This window comes from Carya illinoinensis, chromosome 9 (assembly GCF_018687715.1).
Source record: "Carya illinoinensis cultivar Pawnee chromosome 9, C.illinoinensisPawnee_v1, whole genome shotgun sequence".
Lineage (NCBI taxonomy): Eukaryota > Viridiplantae > Streptophyta > Magnoliopsida > Fagales > Juglandaceae > Carya > Carya illinoinensis.
The window spans coordinates 8098192-8113204 of NC_056760.1; the positions used below are offsets into that span (position 1 = coordinate 8098192).

Sequence of the window (15013 nt, forward strand, 5' to 3'; positions counted from 1 at the left end):
CATGCGATAAGGAGCTTTATGCACAGGAGCCGCTCCAGGTTCCAAGTCTATAACAAACTCCATCTCCCGAACAGGGGGTAGTCCGGGCAAGTCATCCACAAATACATCGGGGAACTCTTCCACAACTGGAATGTCTGCCAAAGACTTCTTCTCAGACGGCGTGGACACCATCTGCACCAAGAATGCATCCGCTCCCCATGCAATCTCTCGTCTTGCCTGAATCGCCGATATAATTATCGATTTCTCTTTTAACCTACTCCCCACAAATTCCAGACAATCACCATCTGGAAGCTGAAAGCTAATTATCCGACTTCTGCAATTAATACTCGCAGAATATCGGTATAGCCAATCCATTCCGAGGATAATATCAAAACCCAACAGCTTGAACACCACCAAATCAGCATCCAAGAATCTTCCCTCAAAATTTAACGGGCATCCCAAAGCAACCTTAGAACACCACACCATCTCGCCATCGGGTAGCGCCACTACCATAGCCTTCGGCAACGGTTCCGTGACCAAGTTACACACCCGAGCAAACGTGGAAGACACAAACGATCGTGAAGCACCGGAATCAAACAAAGTACAAGCATAAAACTCATACAAACGGACTCTTCCTGAACCAAACACACAACCCATGAAATCCAAAAAAAACAACGAAGAAACCAAATGCACCAAAAATTAAATCCAACTTAAAAATTAAGTTAATCCATACCTGTGATTACTCCAGCATCATGGGTCGCTGGTGCCTCATCGTCCACCTCTCCGGGCGTGACAGCATAAACCCGGGCTTGCACTGCTTGTCTCGGGTTGGTTCTTCCACCGTGTCTACCTCCACGGCTTCCTTGAGCTCTAACGGGGCAATCCCGAGCAATATGCCCCACTTGGCCGCACCGATAACACTGGGGTCCGCTACTCGTCCGACACTCGCCCTCATGAGCTCTATTACAAACTCCACAAACAGGCATCCGTCCTCCCATGCGAACACTGGAGGATGCTTGAGATCGGGTTCCGGTCCGCTGAACAAACTTCTGAGGTGAACCCGAGTTGCTCCCTTCACCAGAAAAACTCCGCCTCTTTTGCCCTGAAGGGGAGCCCAAACTCAGATTATTTTCCCGCTCTATGAGGGTGGCCACATCCACCAACTCCTGAAAAGTGAATATCCGATGGCTGACCACCATACGGCGTATGTCATGACGCAGCCCCTCCTGGAAACGATCTGCTCGCATCTCCTCAGTGGCGACAAGATGAGGAGCAAACCGCTCAAGTTCTATGAATCTCCGGGCGTACAGCTCCACTGTCGCGCCCCCTTGGACCAGATTGGAGAACTCTCTTGCCTTTTGCTTCCTTACCGATGCGGGAAAGAAGCGGTCATTGAACTCCTTCTTGAAACGCTGCCAGGTCACCGCAGCGAAAGATCCCAGTTCAAATTCCAACAGCACCCTCTTGGTATCCCACCAATCAGAAGCAGTGCCTTGCAAGAGGTAGCTGGCGTAAAGTACTTGCTGTGCCTCAGTGCACCCACACACCTCAAAAGTCTTCTCCAGATCTTTGATCCATTTTCCAGCCTGAATTGGATCCTCATTTCCAGTGAAGTGTGGAGTTCGATGCGCTAGGAAGCGCTCATAGGTGCATCCGGCTTGCACCATACTGCTGGACCCTCCTGGATACATCCAAGGCCCTCCCTGATATGGCCAAGGACCTCCTGGTTGTGGCCAATACCCTCCTTGTTGCAGACAAGGTTCTCCTGACGGTGGATAAGGTCCTCCTGATGGTGGACAAGGCCCTCCTGATGGTGGCCAAGGACCCCCTTGTGGTGGCCAAGGTCCTTATGGTGGCCAAGGCCCTGCCTGTTGGGACCTCGCACTCTGTTGCATAAACTCCGTCATCTGTCGAATTGCTTCGGCTATGGAGTCATCTCAGGAGGTATTTTCTTGCGGTTCCTGAGTATTTTTCCTTGGTCTCCCTGGTCTCCCCATATTCCCGTCACAACACTACTCTTGACCCTCCTTTAAAAAAACAAATAAAACCATCATAAAACCAACAAAAACAAAAACAGCACTACACAGCAAGAAACAAAAGAAACCAGCATGCCAAAACATAACTAAATAAATAAAAACAAACAAACAAGCTCACACAAATAAAACAAATAAAACAACTATACTTAACATAATTTTCAAAACGCAACTTTAAAAACATTCTGGTACTACCTACGGGACATGTGGTTTTACCCAGAGCCAAACCGCTCTGATACCACCTGTGGCGCCCCCAAATCCCCACGCCCGAACACGGGGAAATTGAGACGTCCGGATGGTGACAACCCGGGTCACCATCCCATCGACGGGTGCAGAGTGTGTGCAAGGCAACAGATGTGTACAGAGAAACACGCAGCGGATAACGAAAGTCATAACTAAGTACCAGAATTTTCTTAACGTAATACAAGCTGTTTAAAACATACATAAATAAAATATTACAAACACAAATACAGTTTTAAACAAATATAAAAGATAGCATCAGCAACCCGGCGGAGCCGCATCCTCGGGCTCAGCCTCCTCCTCTTCGTCCTCTAACTCTGCACCAAAAGCTACGGAACCACGAATGGTACCGCAGGTAAGTAAAACCCAAACACTACCAGATAAAAACACATAAAACTCAAACAAGATGCATGAACCATGTCCAATGCACAAAGCCCATAAAACCCAAGTTTTCCACACACGCCAAAACCCATTTGGCCCAAAAGCATATCCTTTCTGAAAAACACGCCAAAAGTCACATTTGGCCGCCAAAAGTCACATTTGGCCGCCAAAAGTCCATTTGGCCTAATATCTCGCTAGAAGTCCATCTGGCCCAATATCTCGCCAGAAGTCCATCCGGCCCACGCCAAAAGTCCCATTTGGCCTCATAAACTATTATCCAATTTTAACCGTATGCACCATGACCTCCCCTAGGGGTCATCCGCACACCCTGGTTCCAGTGTCACACCGTAGAGTACCACCACGCATGTGACACCTAACGAGCGATGCCCAGTTCCGCGCCCCGCGCGTGCGTAGCCAAGCATCCTCTAGCCCTCGCCAGTGAAGGGCCACGGAGTCGGTGAGTAGGGCGATGCCCGGTTCCGCGCCCGGCGCGTTCGTAGCCAAGCATCCCCTAGCCCCGCTCCCGTCATCTCTCTCGACAACTCAGGGGACATCACTCAGTTTATTCCGCTCCCGAGTGACCAGAGGAGCTCCACCGAGATAATAACCCATCTCGGCTTGGGCTCGTGATACACACGCACCCGTAAAACCACTCACGCCAATACATAGGCTTTTCACGTAAATCCACAAACACACGTGCATGCACCATGAAATGCCACAACAATGCATACAACATAATCAAACGACATAAAACAATTAAACAGACAACTCCGTCCTCCATCCATCCAACCCCCGAAACTCCTCGGACTCAGTCCGGAATCAACAACCAACAACAGTAAATAATTGAATGAGCAATATATATTAAAATCTGAAAATAGGGTTTGGAAAATACTTACAGCACTGTACGGCAATTTTAGAAAACAAGCGGCGTTGCAAACGGCGGAAAAACAGCAACGTCACAGTGAAAATTCACTGTGGCCGTGGGTCTGAAAAACCCACTTTTGAACGGGGACAAACTAGGACACGAGATTGATAGGAAATGGTCTAGGGATGGTTGTGAAGCTATTGGAAGTGATGAACGGCCGTGGGTGGCGGCGGAATGGCCGGATTACCCAAAACGGAAACTAAGCTCGTAGGAGCTGTTCCGGTGGTCGTTGGAGGCCGGAAATGGGTGGGTTAGGACGGCAAGGAGTCGGTGATGAAGTGGTGAAGAAATGGTGGCCGGAGGTGGAGCGACGGCGGCGGATCGGAGCAAAATCCGTGCGCCTTTCTTGGAGCTTTTCCGGCCAAACGGCCGGCCGGTTGGGGGTGGGTTTTGGAGGGGTGGTGCACCGGAGGGAGAGGAAGAGAATGGGACCGGTGGGAGGCCGAACGGTGGCCGGACGGCGGCGGTAGGGTAGAGAGAAGGTGACGCCGGCGTGAGGGAGAGGGAGGAGAGAGAGAGAGCACGGGGGGGTTCGGTCGAGCGGGAGAAGAAGGAAAGAAAGAAAGAAAAAAAAAAAAAGAAAAAAAAAAAGAAGAAAAGAAAAAAGAAAGGAAAAAGAAAAAAGGAAAAAGAGGAAAAAAGGAAAAAGATGTGAAAAGAGATGAGGTCCAATCCTTATTCCGGGAAAACGAACAAACCGCCGAAAAAGATTAAAACTACAAAACAACTTAAAGAAATAAAACACAACATCAAATAAATTAAATTAAATTAAAAACCAATTTTAAAACGCAAATAAATCAAAATAAATAACTGATATATTAATTAAAATAAAAACAACCATTTAAGCGAAAATACACTTTAAAGCGGGTCATCACATTTACTGTCATCCATGAATCATTAGCTTGTATGGAAGTTTTTTATTAACTTACTGAGATTTGTAATCAAATCTCACTTTGGTAGTCCCAACTACCATTCCCCCCGAATGGTAGATCTTGTTACAGGACCTGAAGGAGAATCAGGAGCTGATCAACTAGACACAGTTGACTAAGCGACAGTGCGACGTCAATGTTAATATAGTAGTTAACGTAAATTACTACTTGTATAATGGAGTTGCATCTCTAGTACTTTTTGGATCATAACCATTTTGGACTAGTGTTGTGATCTTAGTTGTTCAATGGGTCTTTATGTATGAAGTATGTTTTAAGCATTTGTGATATTTTCAATTTGGTGCATAGTATTGCTAAAGAAAAAAATTATCCGCTGCGAATATTGCATAATGTTAGATGTATGTTAGGAATATTGCATCTTATATGTCATGAATGGGGGCAGGTAACCTTGTGTTGCATGTCTCGACGCTTCAAATATCCGTCCAATCCCAAATGGAATTTAGGGGCGTCACATAAAGAGATGCTATAGACGGCTTTCTTTACTTCTTCTAATGAAGGAAGTTGGAGCATCAAAGTGTTATCATCATCAGAAACCAAGTTAGGAATTAAATCAAACAAAGAGATGGAAGAGTGAGTCGGATAAACAGCTAAGTGATTGTTGAAGAAATCCACACTAGTTGAGTGAATAATCTTATGCTCAGAGGAGGAAGAACCATCGGGGAGAGTAAGGGAGGTAATAGAAGCCTTTTTCTTCTTGTGAGTAACCATTTGATGGAAGAAATTAGCGTTTTTGTCACCCTCACATATCTATTTAATTCTAAACTTCTGCCTATAAAAGATTTGTTCTTGGAGCAGCTTGTCATTGTACTCTTTTTCTAAATTTTGCAAAATGACTAGATCAGAGTTAAAAACAGACTTTTGCAGTGTGTTCAGCAGCTTGTATTTTATCACGTAAATCAGCAAAGTTTTGAAAAACATTACCAAAAATCAAGCCATTCCAATCTTTTAAAGCAACTTTCAAACGTTTTGTTTTAAAAACAAGTTTGTTAAAGCCACAGAGCTGACAAGGCTGATTCCAATTAGAAGAAACAAAGTCTAGAACAAAACATTACAAACATTTTGGAGGCTCGTGCTAGTTAGCTCGCTGATTACGCCAAGGATTTATCTCCTCCGGCTGAGCGAGGTTTATTTGGTACCAAAGAAAGGAAGCAACAAGGAATCTTTCAGATGCGAGGAGAAGCTGACATCTTTCAAGGGATCCCGGGCGCCTGCAACTCCGGTGGCAGTCTGAATCAGGGTGAGATAAACAGCAAAAACGGCACCCAGAGTCGAGATCCCCACCACCCAGCTGCTGAAGTAGTGCCGCACCAATCCTGCTCTCGCTTTCCCATAAGGAGAACCGAAGAAAGAGTTGGCGTCATCCACCACCATGAATAGATATGACTCATCTACATCCATATCAATCTCCTTGCAGATATTGTTTACAAGTTTCGCAACCTCTTTGTTGCTGCCCAGAGAATGGTGAAGAACTTCATCACAATAGAGAAGTCCCACGTCCTTGGCCGAGTTAATGAGTCCGTCGAAGAAAAACAAGTACGCTGTGACGTCTGGATGGCAACTGTGGTGGCATTTCTCGAATGCCACCATGTTGCGAATCACAGTGCCCTTGTAATCGTCGATGTAAATAGGAGGGATCTTCAGCACACCTTCCTCGTATGTTATGTCAAGTGGCTTGAGATGTTTTGCTCTCTGAACTTTGACGCCCGCTTGTTTTAGCTCTGTTATTGAACGGATCATGTTGGGTTGTTTCCCTCTTGCCAGTTCGATCGGGAGAGTACTAGAGCGGAAAAGATCAAGCAAGTGCCTTGCTTCGAAGACTCCTTCAGTTGCAGTACTGCTCTTTGGAGGGGGTGCTTCCAAACCTCTTTGCAATAAAGGATTAAAGAAGTGAAGTGCAAGCTGTTGCAAAGATGGCGGTAATTCAGCAGGAGTGCTACTTGTCATTTCAAATAATTTATTCAGAACAAAGAAAGGGAGTTGGTTTTCAAGCATGATCAGATCCCGACGAAGAGCGGGCAACATCCATCTTTTGATGAAAGGTATTGGGTGTCCACGTAGCTGGTGCTGCCATGCCTCTCTCAACAGCTCAACAACGAAGCAGCCATCAATAACCATCGTCTCGACAAATTCCTCACTTCCTAGTTTGATTTCTTCCCCATAGCAGATTCGAGCTTCTTCCTCAAGTTTCCCCATGGCATCCTTTACAAGCTCAAACTCGACTACTTCATTCTCGCGGCTTCGATCAAAGAGGCGGCGAACAAATTTCTGTTTGAGCTCTTCCATGTCTTGCAACCGCTCTACTCCATAATGGTATGGACCGATGGAGACAACGTTGGGTTCATAAGCCTTTCTTTCCACCCAACGCATATTAGCTGGGATCTTGTAAATGCAGACAGAGCTTCTTTCTTCTGGAACATCAGCTTCAAACACGTCTTCCAGCAGTGAAGCTCTAGACTTTGAGTATGGCCTTCGATGGAAAGCACCTGGACTTGGATCTCTTGAATAATTAGCAGTTCTTTGAAGGAAATCATGACATTTTCTTCTGCTTATTTCCTGCAACAGCAGCCTTGTGAGCTTACTATTAATCCCCATGAGCAAATTATGAGGATTACGCAAGTAATTCGGTAAAGATTTCTCAATATATTTTTGCATTACAAGACATCTTTATATAATACAAGGATGTAGCTGATTAAGGAATATACAATCATAAATAAGATAACAGCTATTTACGGAATATACAACAAAAAACAGAGTTGCTATATAGAAATATTGACAAGGAGGAAATCACGTATGGGCGTGATTTACGTGGATTCCCTTATACAAATGATAGGGGGATATCAAAGAAGCAAAAGTGGAAAAGTGCTTTCTGATTATATTATTCCAATAAAATAATTCAAGTGTATTTATGCTGTTTACAAAAGTTAAAACGAAATAATTGCAAGTGGGGCTAACTCTGACAAAGCAAATTAAATTAAGGTGGGTGGTAGATTGATGTTTTTTTTTTTTTTTTTTTCCCTGATCATGAATAGATCTTATAATTAAACCTCGAGTCAATGTTGAATGTTAGAGTCTTCTTTTAGTAATAATTTAAGGGACCTAAGAACGATCTTGTCACTTCTTAGCTACCACCAAACCCATCTCTGGCTTTCATTTGTTCTTCAATCAACTTTATCAAGTCTTGTATTTTGTTTTTATTCCTAGTTTACACTTTACACATTCAACTTCATTGTTTTTTTCTCCAGATCTAGCTTTCATCGAATCTTCAAAATCTTTATGGATGTTGCCTTGAAATATTATTTATTCTGCTTTGTTAATTAGGTGATGAATATGAACACATCAGTTTACATGCGCGTGATAGCATTAAGACAACATGAGAAGTCGTGCATGCAGGGTATCTCCTTTTAAAACAGACTTTGACCACTCGTTCACGGTTCACCTGTGGAAAAGAGAAAAGCAAAAATAATACAATAATTCAAAAAAAAAAAAAAAAAACGAAAAAAATTAAAGGACAGAAGCAAGGTAGCCCTTTTTAACGACGTTGATTGTTTACGTCCACACATTCCTTATCTTAAGCTGATTAAGATGGTGTTTAATTTTAAATTATAAATTGAGATAAGATGAATTAAGATAAAACGTAAAAATGGATTAAAATATTATTTTTTTAATATTATTATTATTTTAAAATTTTAAAAAATTAAATTATTTATTATATTTTATATAAATTTTTTTAAAAAATATAATAATTAAATAAGATGAATTGACTTCAAACGTATAATCAAAACGGGCTGGAATAGGTGGTTCTACCACAAGTGCATGCTAACCTTTTTCGTTGCAAGTGAAAGAAGAAGAGTTGTATTACTTATAATTTGTTTATGGTATTCATTATAGAGTAATTTTATATAAAATTGTGAAGTATATAAATTTTATATAATCGCTTTAAAAAAAATAAAATTTACGATTGAAAAATTATTTTTTATATAAATTTCGTATTAATTTATTTTTTAAAAAAATAATACAATATTTATATAATCATGATTATAAATACCATTTATCCTCGTCATATTTTCTTAGATTCCAGCAGCGACGACAAAGTTTATATTTTCAGAATTATTTTATTAAAAAAATGATTAAAAAAACTAGGTTGATTAGGTGAAGTCAAGGTTGCTGCTACGTGAAACGTGGTGGCGAACTATCAATGGTGTTCATGTTGACTTCGGGCAACTCTTACAATTTGGTCTCTTGATTAATGGACGGTGCTAGTTTCCCTTGAATCTTGATTAATACTAGGACGACCTGTCTGGCTGTCTGCGAGCTGGAAATTCGCTCGGATCTTTGTACGATGGTTTCAATTAATAAGCTCCAGTAATAAATTCATCATCGTCATAGCCAGCTAGCAAGTGAAAGATGAGCAATGTACTTCTTCAAACTCCAAGCCTGCAACTCTCTTGGGCTGAATGTTGAGTTAAAATGACTTAAAAATTAAGTTTTTTAATAAATAATAATAAATTGAATTAGTAAGATGAATTATGTAAATAAATTTAAAATATTTATAAAAAAATTAAAAAAAAATTATAAATCTTATATATAAAAAAATATTAAGTTAAATATAATTATAAATTTCACGTATAAAAAATTAATGAATATAATAATTTAAAAATTAAATATTTAAATATTAAACTCAATTTAAAAATAAATTAAATTAAATTCTTCTCAAGTAAATTTAACAACCAAACCTGACGTTAAATTTATCTGAATTAAATAAGAGTTAATAAATTGTGTGTGGAAAGATGTGAGTCGTACAGCTGTGCGTCATGCGAACATACGTAAGCGTTTTCATGGTTCATACGTAAGTAAGTGTTGTCATTTTCAAGATTGAGAGCATTCCAGCTCACTCCACGCTTCTTCGCCATTAATATTCACTCTCATTTATATAATTAATGAAAAATTCTTCTTGTCATCCTCACATTTCACACATCATATTTATTTTAATTTTTTTTATTTTTTTTTTATAATAAATATATAGTGTGTAGATGATAAATAGAATAATTTAATTAGTTTAATAAGAATAAAATGAAATAAAAAATAAAAAAAATAAAAAATATTATTTTAATATATAAAATGTGTGGTATGGGATAATGCGTAGCATTTTTCTTATATAATCTATCTACAATTTTATTTGTATTACTGTTTATAAACCATTTAAAATAACTTTAACATCTAAATATAGCTAATCAAAATCAATTTGGATTGGAGTAGTCAAACCATTTGATTTTGGACAACGCTACTTGAATCGAGAGTTCCACCAATCACTGCAATTGCAAATATTAATTAATTAATTTAGGCAGATATTTGCAAATGAATGACACATTGATCCCTCCATGCTTTGACCTCTTCGCACTGATCTGTTAATGGAGTTTGCCTAATTAATTACTAACTGGGAAATGCACGTACAAACAAGGAATTAGAACCTATAGATAAATTTCATGTTTTCAAGCCCCGGCCTTCAACTGTCCAACATCCTTTAGGAAATTCATTTTGATCTTTTTGAGTGTTGTTATGACATCTCTCATGTTTACCCTCTCTTCAGGTGCTTCTTCTGAACAATCCATGGCCAGTTTCATCATGGACAATATACACTCCTGCTTTGCAGCAAAATGCTCGTCTTCTCTTTGTAGCAAATTTGCATCAGCAACTTTGATTACTGCGTGGGGCAGTGACTCTTTTACCCAGCGTTTTAGGTTCATTTCTCCGGCAAACATTTCGTCCGTGGGCTTCTTTCTTGTGAAGGTTTCCATCAGCAAAATGCCATAACTGTATACATCTCCACTCGTGGAAATGATCCCTTGTGATCCATACTCTACGGATTTGATTAAATTTTATGGTAAGAAGACATCTTCACTCAAATAATTTAGAAGGAAAAAGCTAGAATATTGTTCATAAAACTCTGTTTGAGGAAGTGTAGAGTGTAGACATAAATATGAAATTGTAAACTAGGAACATCACCTGGTGCCATATAACCAACAGTGGCAAGTGTCATGGTTCGGGTCATGGAATCTCCGTCACCCAAGAATCTGGAAATGCCGAAGTCCCCAACATGTGCAATCATATCTTCATTTATAAGAATGTTGCTGGGCTTCAAATCACAATGAACGACAGGAACAGAATAACCATGATGGAGATATTCCAATGATGATGCAACATCTATCATCATGTTCAATCTCTGTAGGATATCCAAAGAGAAGTCATGAGAATACAGCCACTGCATGAGGCTCCCGTTGGGCATGTACTCCAGTACCAAGGCTTTAAAATCAATGTTACTGCAGCTACTGATGATTTTGACCACATTCCTGTGACGAATTCTGCACAATACTTCACATTCGGCCTCAAAACTTCTAAATGCTCCTTGTAGATTCAAGTTAAAAACCTTCACTGCAACACTAATCCCGTCTGAAAGTATCCCTTTGTACACCGAGCCAAGACTCCCTTTCCCTACCAAGTTACTTTCGCTAAAGCCATCAGTTGCTCGTTGGAGTTCTAGATAAGAAATTCTTCTCCACGTTGCTACAGTTAACAGGTCTCCCTGACTGGGTAGTTTTGCATTCTTCCTTCTGCATCTTATCAAAGCATGTACGAGGACTGGTACAAGGATTGTTGCTATCAGTAGTGGTAGAATATATACTAGAACACCCGCAGCTGTTGTCTTTGATCGTCCAACAGTACTAGTTTTGCACGGTGGAACTTTCAGGCGGGGTGGACCACATAATGCTTCATTCCCCATGAATGATCTAGCCGAGAAGTTAGCAATAGCACCTCCAGATGGGATTTCCCCTCGTAACTTATTGAAAGACGCATTGAAGTATTTGAGGTACCTGAGTGCCTCTAGGGACTTGGGAATCATTCCTGACAAGTTGTTATCAGAAAAATCCAAAAATTCTGCACTTACTGACCCATCAAATGACTGAGGCATAGGACCCTGGAATTTGTTATGCGCTAAGGAAAGGGTTTTCAAACTTTGCAGGCCTCCAATCACAGCCGGGATCTCACCTGAAAATTGGTTCCACGAAAAGTCTATATGTGTTACCACCTTCAAATTTCCAATATCTTGTGGCAGATGGCCACATAGCGAATTCATAGACAAGTTTACTTCCAGTATGTCCTGAAGACTCCAAAAGGATGGGGGTATTGTGGATGTCAGATTGTTGGAATCTAAGTACAGCTTTCGAAGTGAAGTGAGACTTCCCCAACAAGTTGGAATGGATCCAAAGAGCTCATTACTACTCAAGTATAATTCATCCAATTTCCCTAAGTAACACAAATAAGGTGGGATGGATCCTTGCAATCTATTGCGTTGAAGATACAAACCTTGGAGCTCTCTCATTCCTCCCACTGCAGTTGGAATAGGCCCAGCCAATTCATTGTTTTGTAGGCGTAGGACAATCAAGGCACTCAAGTTACCAATCTGTTTTGGGATGGTGCCCTTGATATGGCAATCAAATGCAGAAAAAGAGGTTAGAGAAGTAGAGAAGTTTCCCATTGAAACTGGAAGGCTACCATTCAATGGATTATTTGCTAGCATTATCTTTTCCAACTCTCTGCAGTTTGTCAAAGACGAAAGAAAACTCAACTCTAGAGTCGAAGATTCTCTGGTCAAATAATTGCCAGCTAAGTTGAGCACCCGCAGATGCTTTAAATTTCCGAGGGTATTAGGAATAGTGCCAGAGAAACGGTTTGCTGCCAGCTCGAGTACAGTGAGCTTAGAAGCATTTGATATGCTGCTGGGAATTTTTTCCCTTAGTTCGTTATCCCATAGGTAAAGTTCCTCAAGATTTGGAAGACAATGGCCTATGCTAGCTGGAAGCTGGCCTGAAAGCTTGTTCGAGCTGAGTTCAATGACTTTAATTGTTGAGACATTGAAGATTATATTTGGGATGCGACCAGTTAAGTTGTTAGCAGTGACACTCAATTGTTCTAAATTTTGAAGAGTCCCAATCTCTGGTGGTATTTCACCTGCAACAACGTTTCCAAAACAAAGGTATACATGCATCACCATGAACAAGCCTCTCAGTTTGTAAGAAATTTCTAAGAAGACTAGTGGTATACATTTAGTGCATTTGCTAGCTTTTGAACAGAATAAGGTCATGATCAAGACGGAAGTAGACTTACTCTAATTTTTGTGGTGATATTTATAATAAACCCTATGCAGCATGGCTACTCATCATTTAGGTCCGGTTTGGTAAAAAACTTTTATCTCAAATTTAAAATTTTCATCTTATCTTTACAATTTTTTTAAATTCTTATATAAAATATAATAAATAATTCAACTTTTTCTTAACTTTTTAAAATCTCTAAACAATAATCTTAAAATTCAAAATTTTTATCTCAAAATTCTCTAGTTCCAAACCAAACCATACCATGCTGCAGCTAAGATTTTTAAGGTTTCCTAAAGATCTTTTTTTATATTATTATTTTTGAGAGAGATTTTCAGCTTTCGTTGAGCAGAGAGAAAACAGTATTTAAATTGAACCGATTATAGTCTTACCTCTCAAGCCGTTGTTACCTAAGAAAAGATACTTGAGTGAAGTACAGTTTGACAAACTTCTTGGTATCCCTCCTGCAAAAATTTCGAATTTATGGTCAAGAGCTAGCAGCCTTAACTCAGCTTCTGATAGATTACGTGGATTTTTTTTTTTTGTTAATATTTTAGAGAAACAAAAATTCGATATACAGTTATTTTTAAACACTCTTTTATATATTTTATTAATGTAATTAATTGTGTATTAAAAAAAATTGATGCAGCCAAATACATTGATAGAGTATATAGAAAGTATGCAAAAGTGACTATATGTAACATTACTCTTTTAGTAAAGAATGAGATAAGATAAAATAAAATGAGATGGATTGGCCCGGTTTGGATTCGCAAAGTGTTTTATCTCATCTCATCTCATCATTATAACTTTTTCAAATTTCTATACAAAATATAATAAACAATTCAACTTTTTCAAATCTCAATTTAATTTTTTTAAATTTTAAAATAATAATATTAAAAAATAATATTTTAATAATTTTTATTTAATTTTTATCTTTTATCTAAAATCATATTATCTCATCACATCTAATCTTATAATACGGTGAGATAGCTTGGAGCGAATGACCAGAGTCTGAGAAGGCCGGCTCGATGTCGAGGCAAAGTGGGCAATTGCTTAATTGAAGGACCCAACTACTCTAGGCATCATGAAAAAATAAAAAATAAAAATAAATAAAATAAAATTAATGGACTCTATTAAAAATTAAAAGCCTTTAATTAAATTCTTTAAGAAATTATATAGATATTAAGATTATTTAAGAAAAAAAATATTAGAAGGCTCCTAAGAAAGAAATTCTCTAAAGAAAAAAAAAAAAAAAACAGATACTATTAAGAAATAAAAACTTCTAAGAAATTATTTCTCATTAATGATTATAAATAAAAGAAAACAAGAGCTATTAATGAAGGTGGTGGAGTGTATATATGGAACCTGAAAGCATGTTTTCACTTAGATTAATAATCTGCAGTGACGACGTGTTGCATAGAGAATTTGGGATGGTTCCCGAGAAACGGTTTCCATACAGATTCAACATTTGAAGTTTAGGCAAGAACCCCAACCAGGATGGTATCTCTCCCTGCAAATTGTTCGAGCCAAAGCTGACATTTCTCAACCTATGCAACGAGCCCAACTCGTTGGGAAGAGAGCCACTAAAGTTGTTCTTTCGGAAGGATAAACGAGACAGAAATGAAAGGTTTCCCAAGTGTGGAGGTATGGTTCCTGTAAGATCCATGTAGGACAGATTCAAGTTTCTGACTCTTTGGTGGTTGGCATCGCAAATGACCCCAACCCAGCTGCAAACAGAGGTAGAGGTAGACCAGTTTCTTTCCAAGAATTTGTGAGGGTCGTCGGTGATGCAGTCTTTGAGGGCAAGAAGAGCTGATTGGTCTGTGTTTATGTTGGTTCTTGCAGCTGCCGGTACAGCTAAACTAGCCATGAAACAGTGCCCCAACAACAGCATAAAATACATCAAGGAGGAAGGAATTTCCATGAGGTTGCAGTGTTGGTTGAGACTTGAGATATGAATGATTGTTATTGCAAATAAGTAGGAGACTGTATTTATAAATGGAGAATCAGCGCTTCTGTTGAAATACAAAGAAAAAGAGGGAAGGCCTAGCTATTAGTTGGGATGGGAATAGATTATTATAAAAGTCAAACGGGTCTTGCATGCATGTTAAAGCGTAATGGCGCCCACTCATGTTTTTCCTTGTAGCTTTTATATTGGTGCACTAAAAAATGTTAGATAGTGATTAGTGTATTTTTAATTGGTGATTAATATTTAATTATTTTGTAAATTTATTTTTGTATAACAAGTATTTTTATATGTAACCACCTGTCGGCCAAGTCCTGTATGATGTATCTTTCCACACGGGAAACTAGAAGCGAATTGGTCAATGGCAATAAAAAAAATTGTTCCCATATCCTCTT

At 39.2% G+C, this 15013-nt stretch overlaps 2 protein-coding genes across 3 annotated transcripts in view; both read right to left on the reverse strand.

Annotated features, from left to right (window-relative positions):
- The window catches only part of LOC122277754 (UPF0481 protein At3g47200-like), a 28136-nt gene extending 20448 nt beyond the window's left edge, over window positions 1–7688 (reverse strand). Inside the window, exon 1 of one of the 2 annotated variants that reach the window (XM_043087884.1) lies at window positions 7072–7688. In XM_043087884.1, coding sequence (XP_042943818.1) covers window positions 7072–7157 — 86 coding nt within the window. In that variant the 5' untranslated portion in view covers window positions 7158–7688. Of the gene's footprint in view, window positions 1–5422 lie in introns of those variants that run through there. The other variant, XM_043087883.1, reaches the window with a different exon arrangement.
- A 2127-nt stretch (window positions 7689–9815) lies between these two features.
- LOC122275601 (probable LRR receptor-like serine/threonine-protein kinase At3g47570) lies at window positions 9816–14753 on the reverse strand. The gene is made up of 4 exons (XM_043084723.1): window positions 14018–14753; window positions 13045–13116; window positions 10509–12512; window positions 9816–10362 (listed from the first exon to the last, which is right to left on the reverse strand). The coding sequence occupies exons 1-4, from the start codon at window positions 14574–14576 to the stop codon at window positions 9995–9997; spliced, it is 3003 nt and encodes a 1000-aa protein (XP_042940657.1). The 5' UTR covers window positions 14577–14753; the 3' UTR covers window positions 9816–9994.
- Between the last annotated feature and the right edge of the window lie 260 nt (window positions 14754–15013).

Coding starts and splice junctions, on each gene's coding strand:
- LOC122275601 (XM_043084723.1), bottom strand. CDS start 14,576: ATGGAAATTCCTTCCTCCTTGATGTATTTTATGCTGTTGTTGGGGCAC. Junction 13,117..14,017: donor AAGTGAAAACATGCTTTCAG/GTTCCATATATA, acceptor AAATTTTTGCAG/GAGGGATACCAAGAAGTTTG. Junction 12,513..13,044: donor AGGTAACAACGGCTTGAGAG/GTAAGACTATAA, acceptor ACGTTGTTGCAG/GTGAAATACCACCAGAGATT.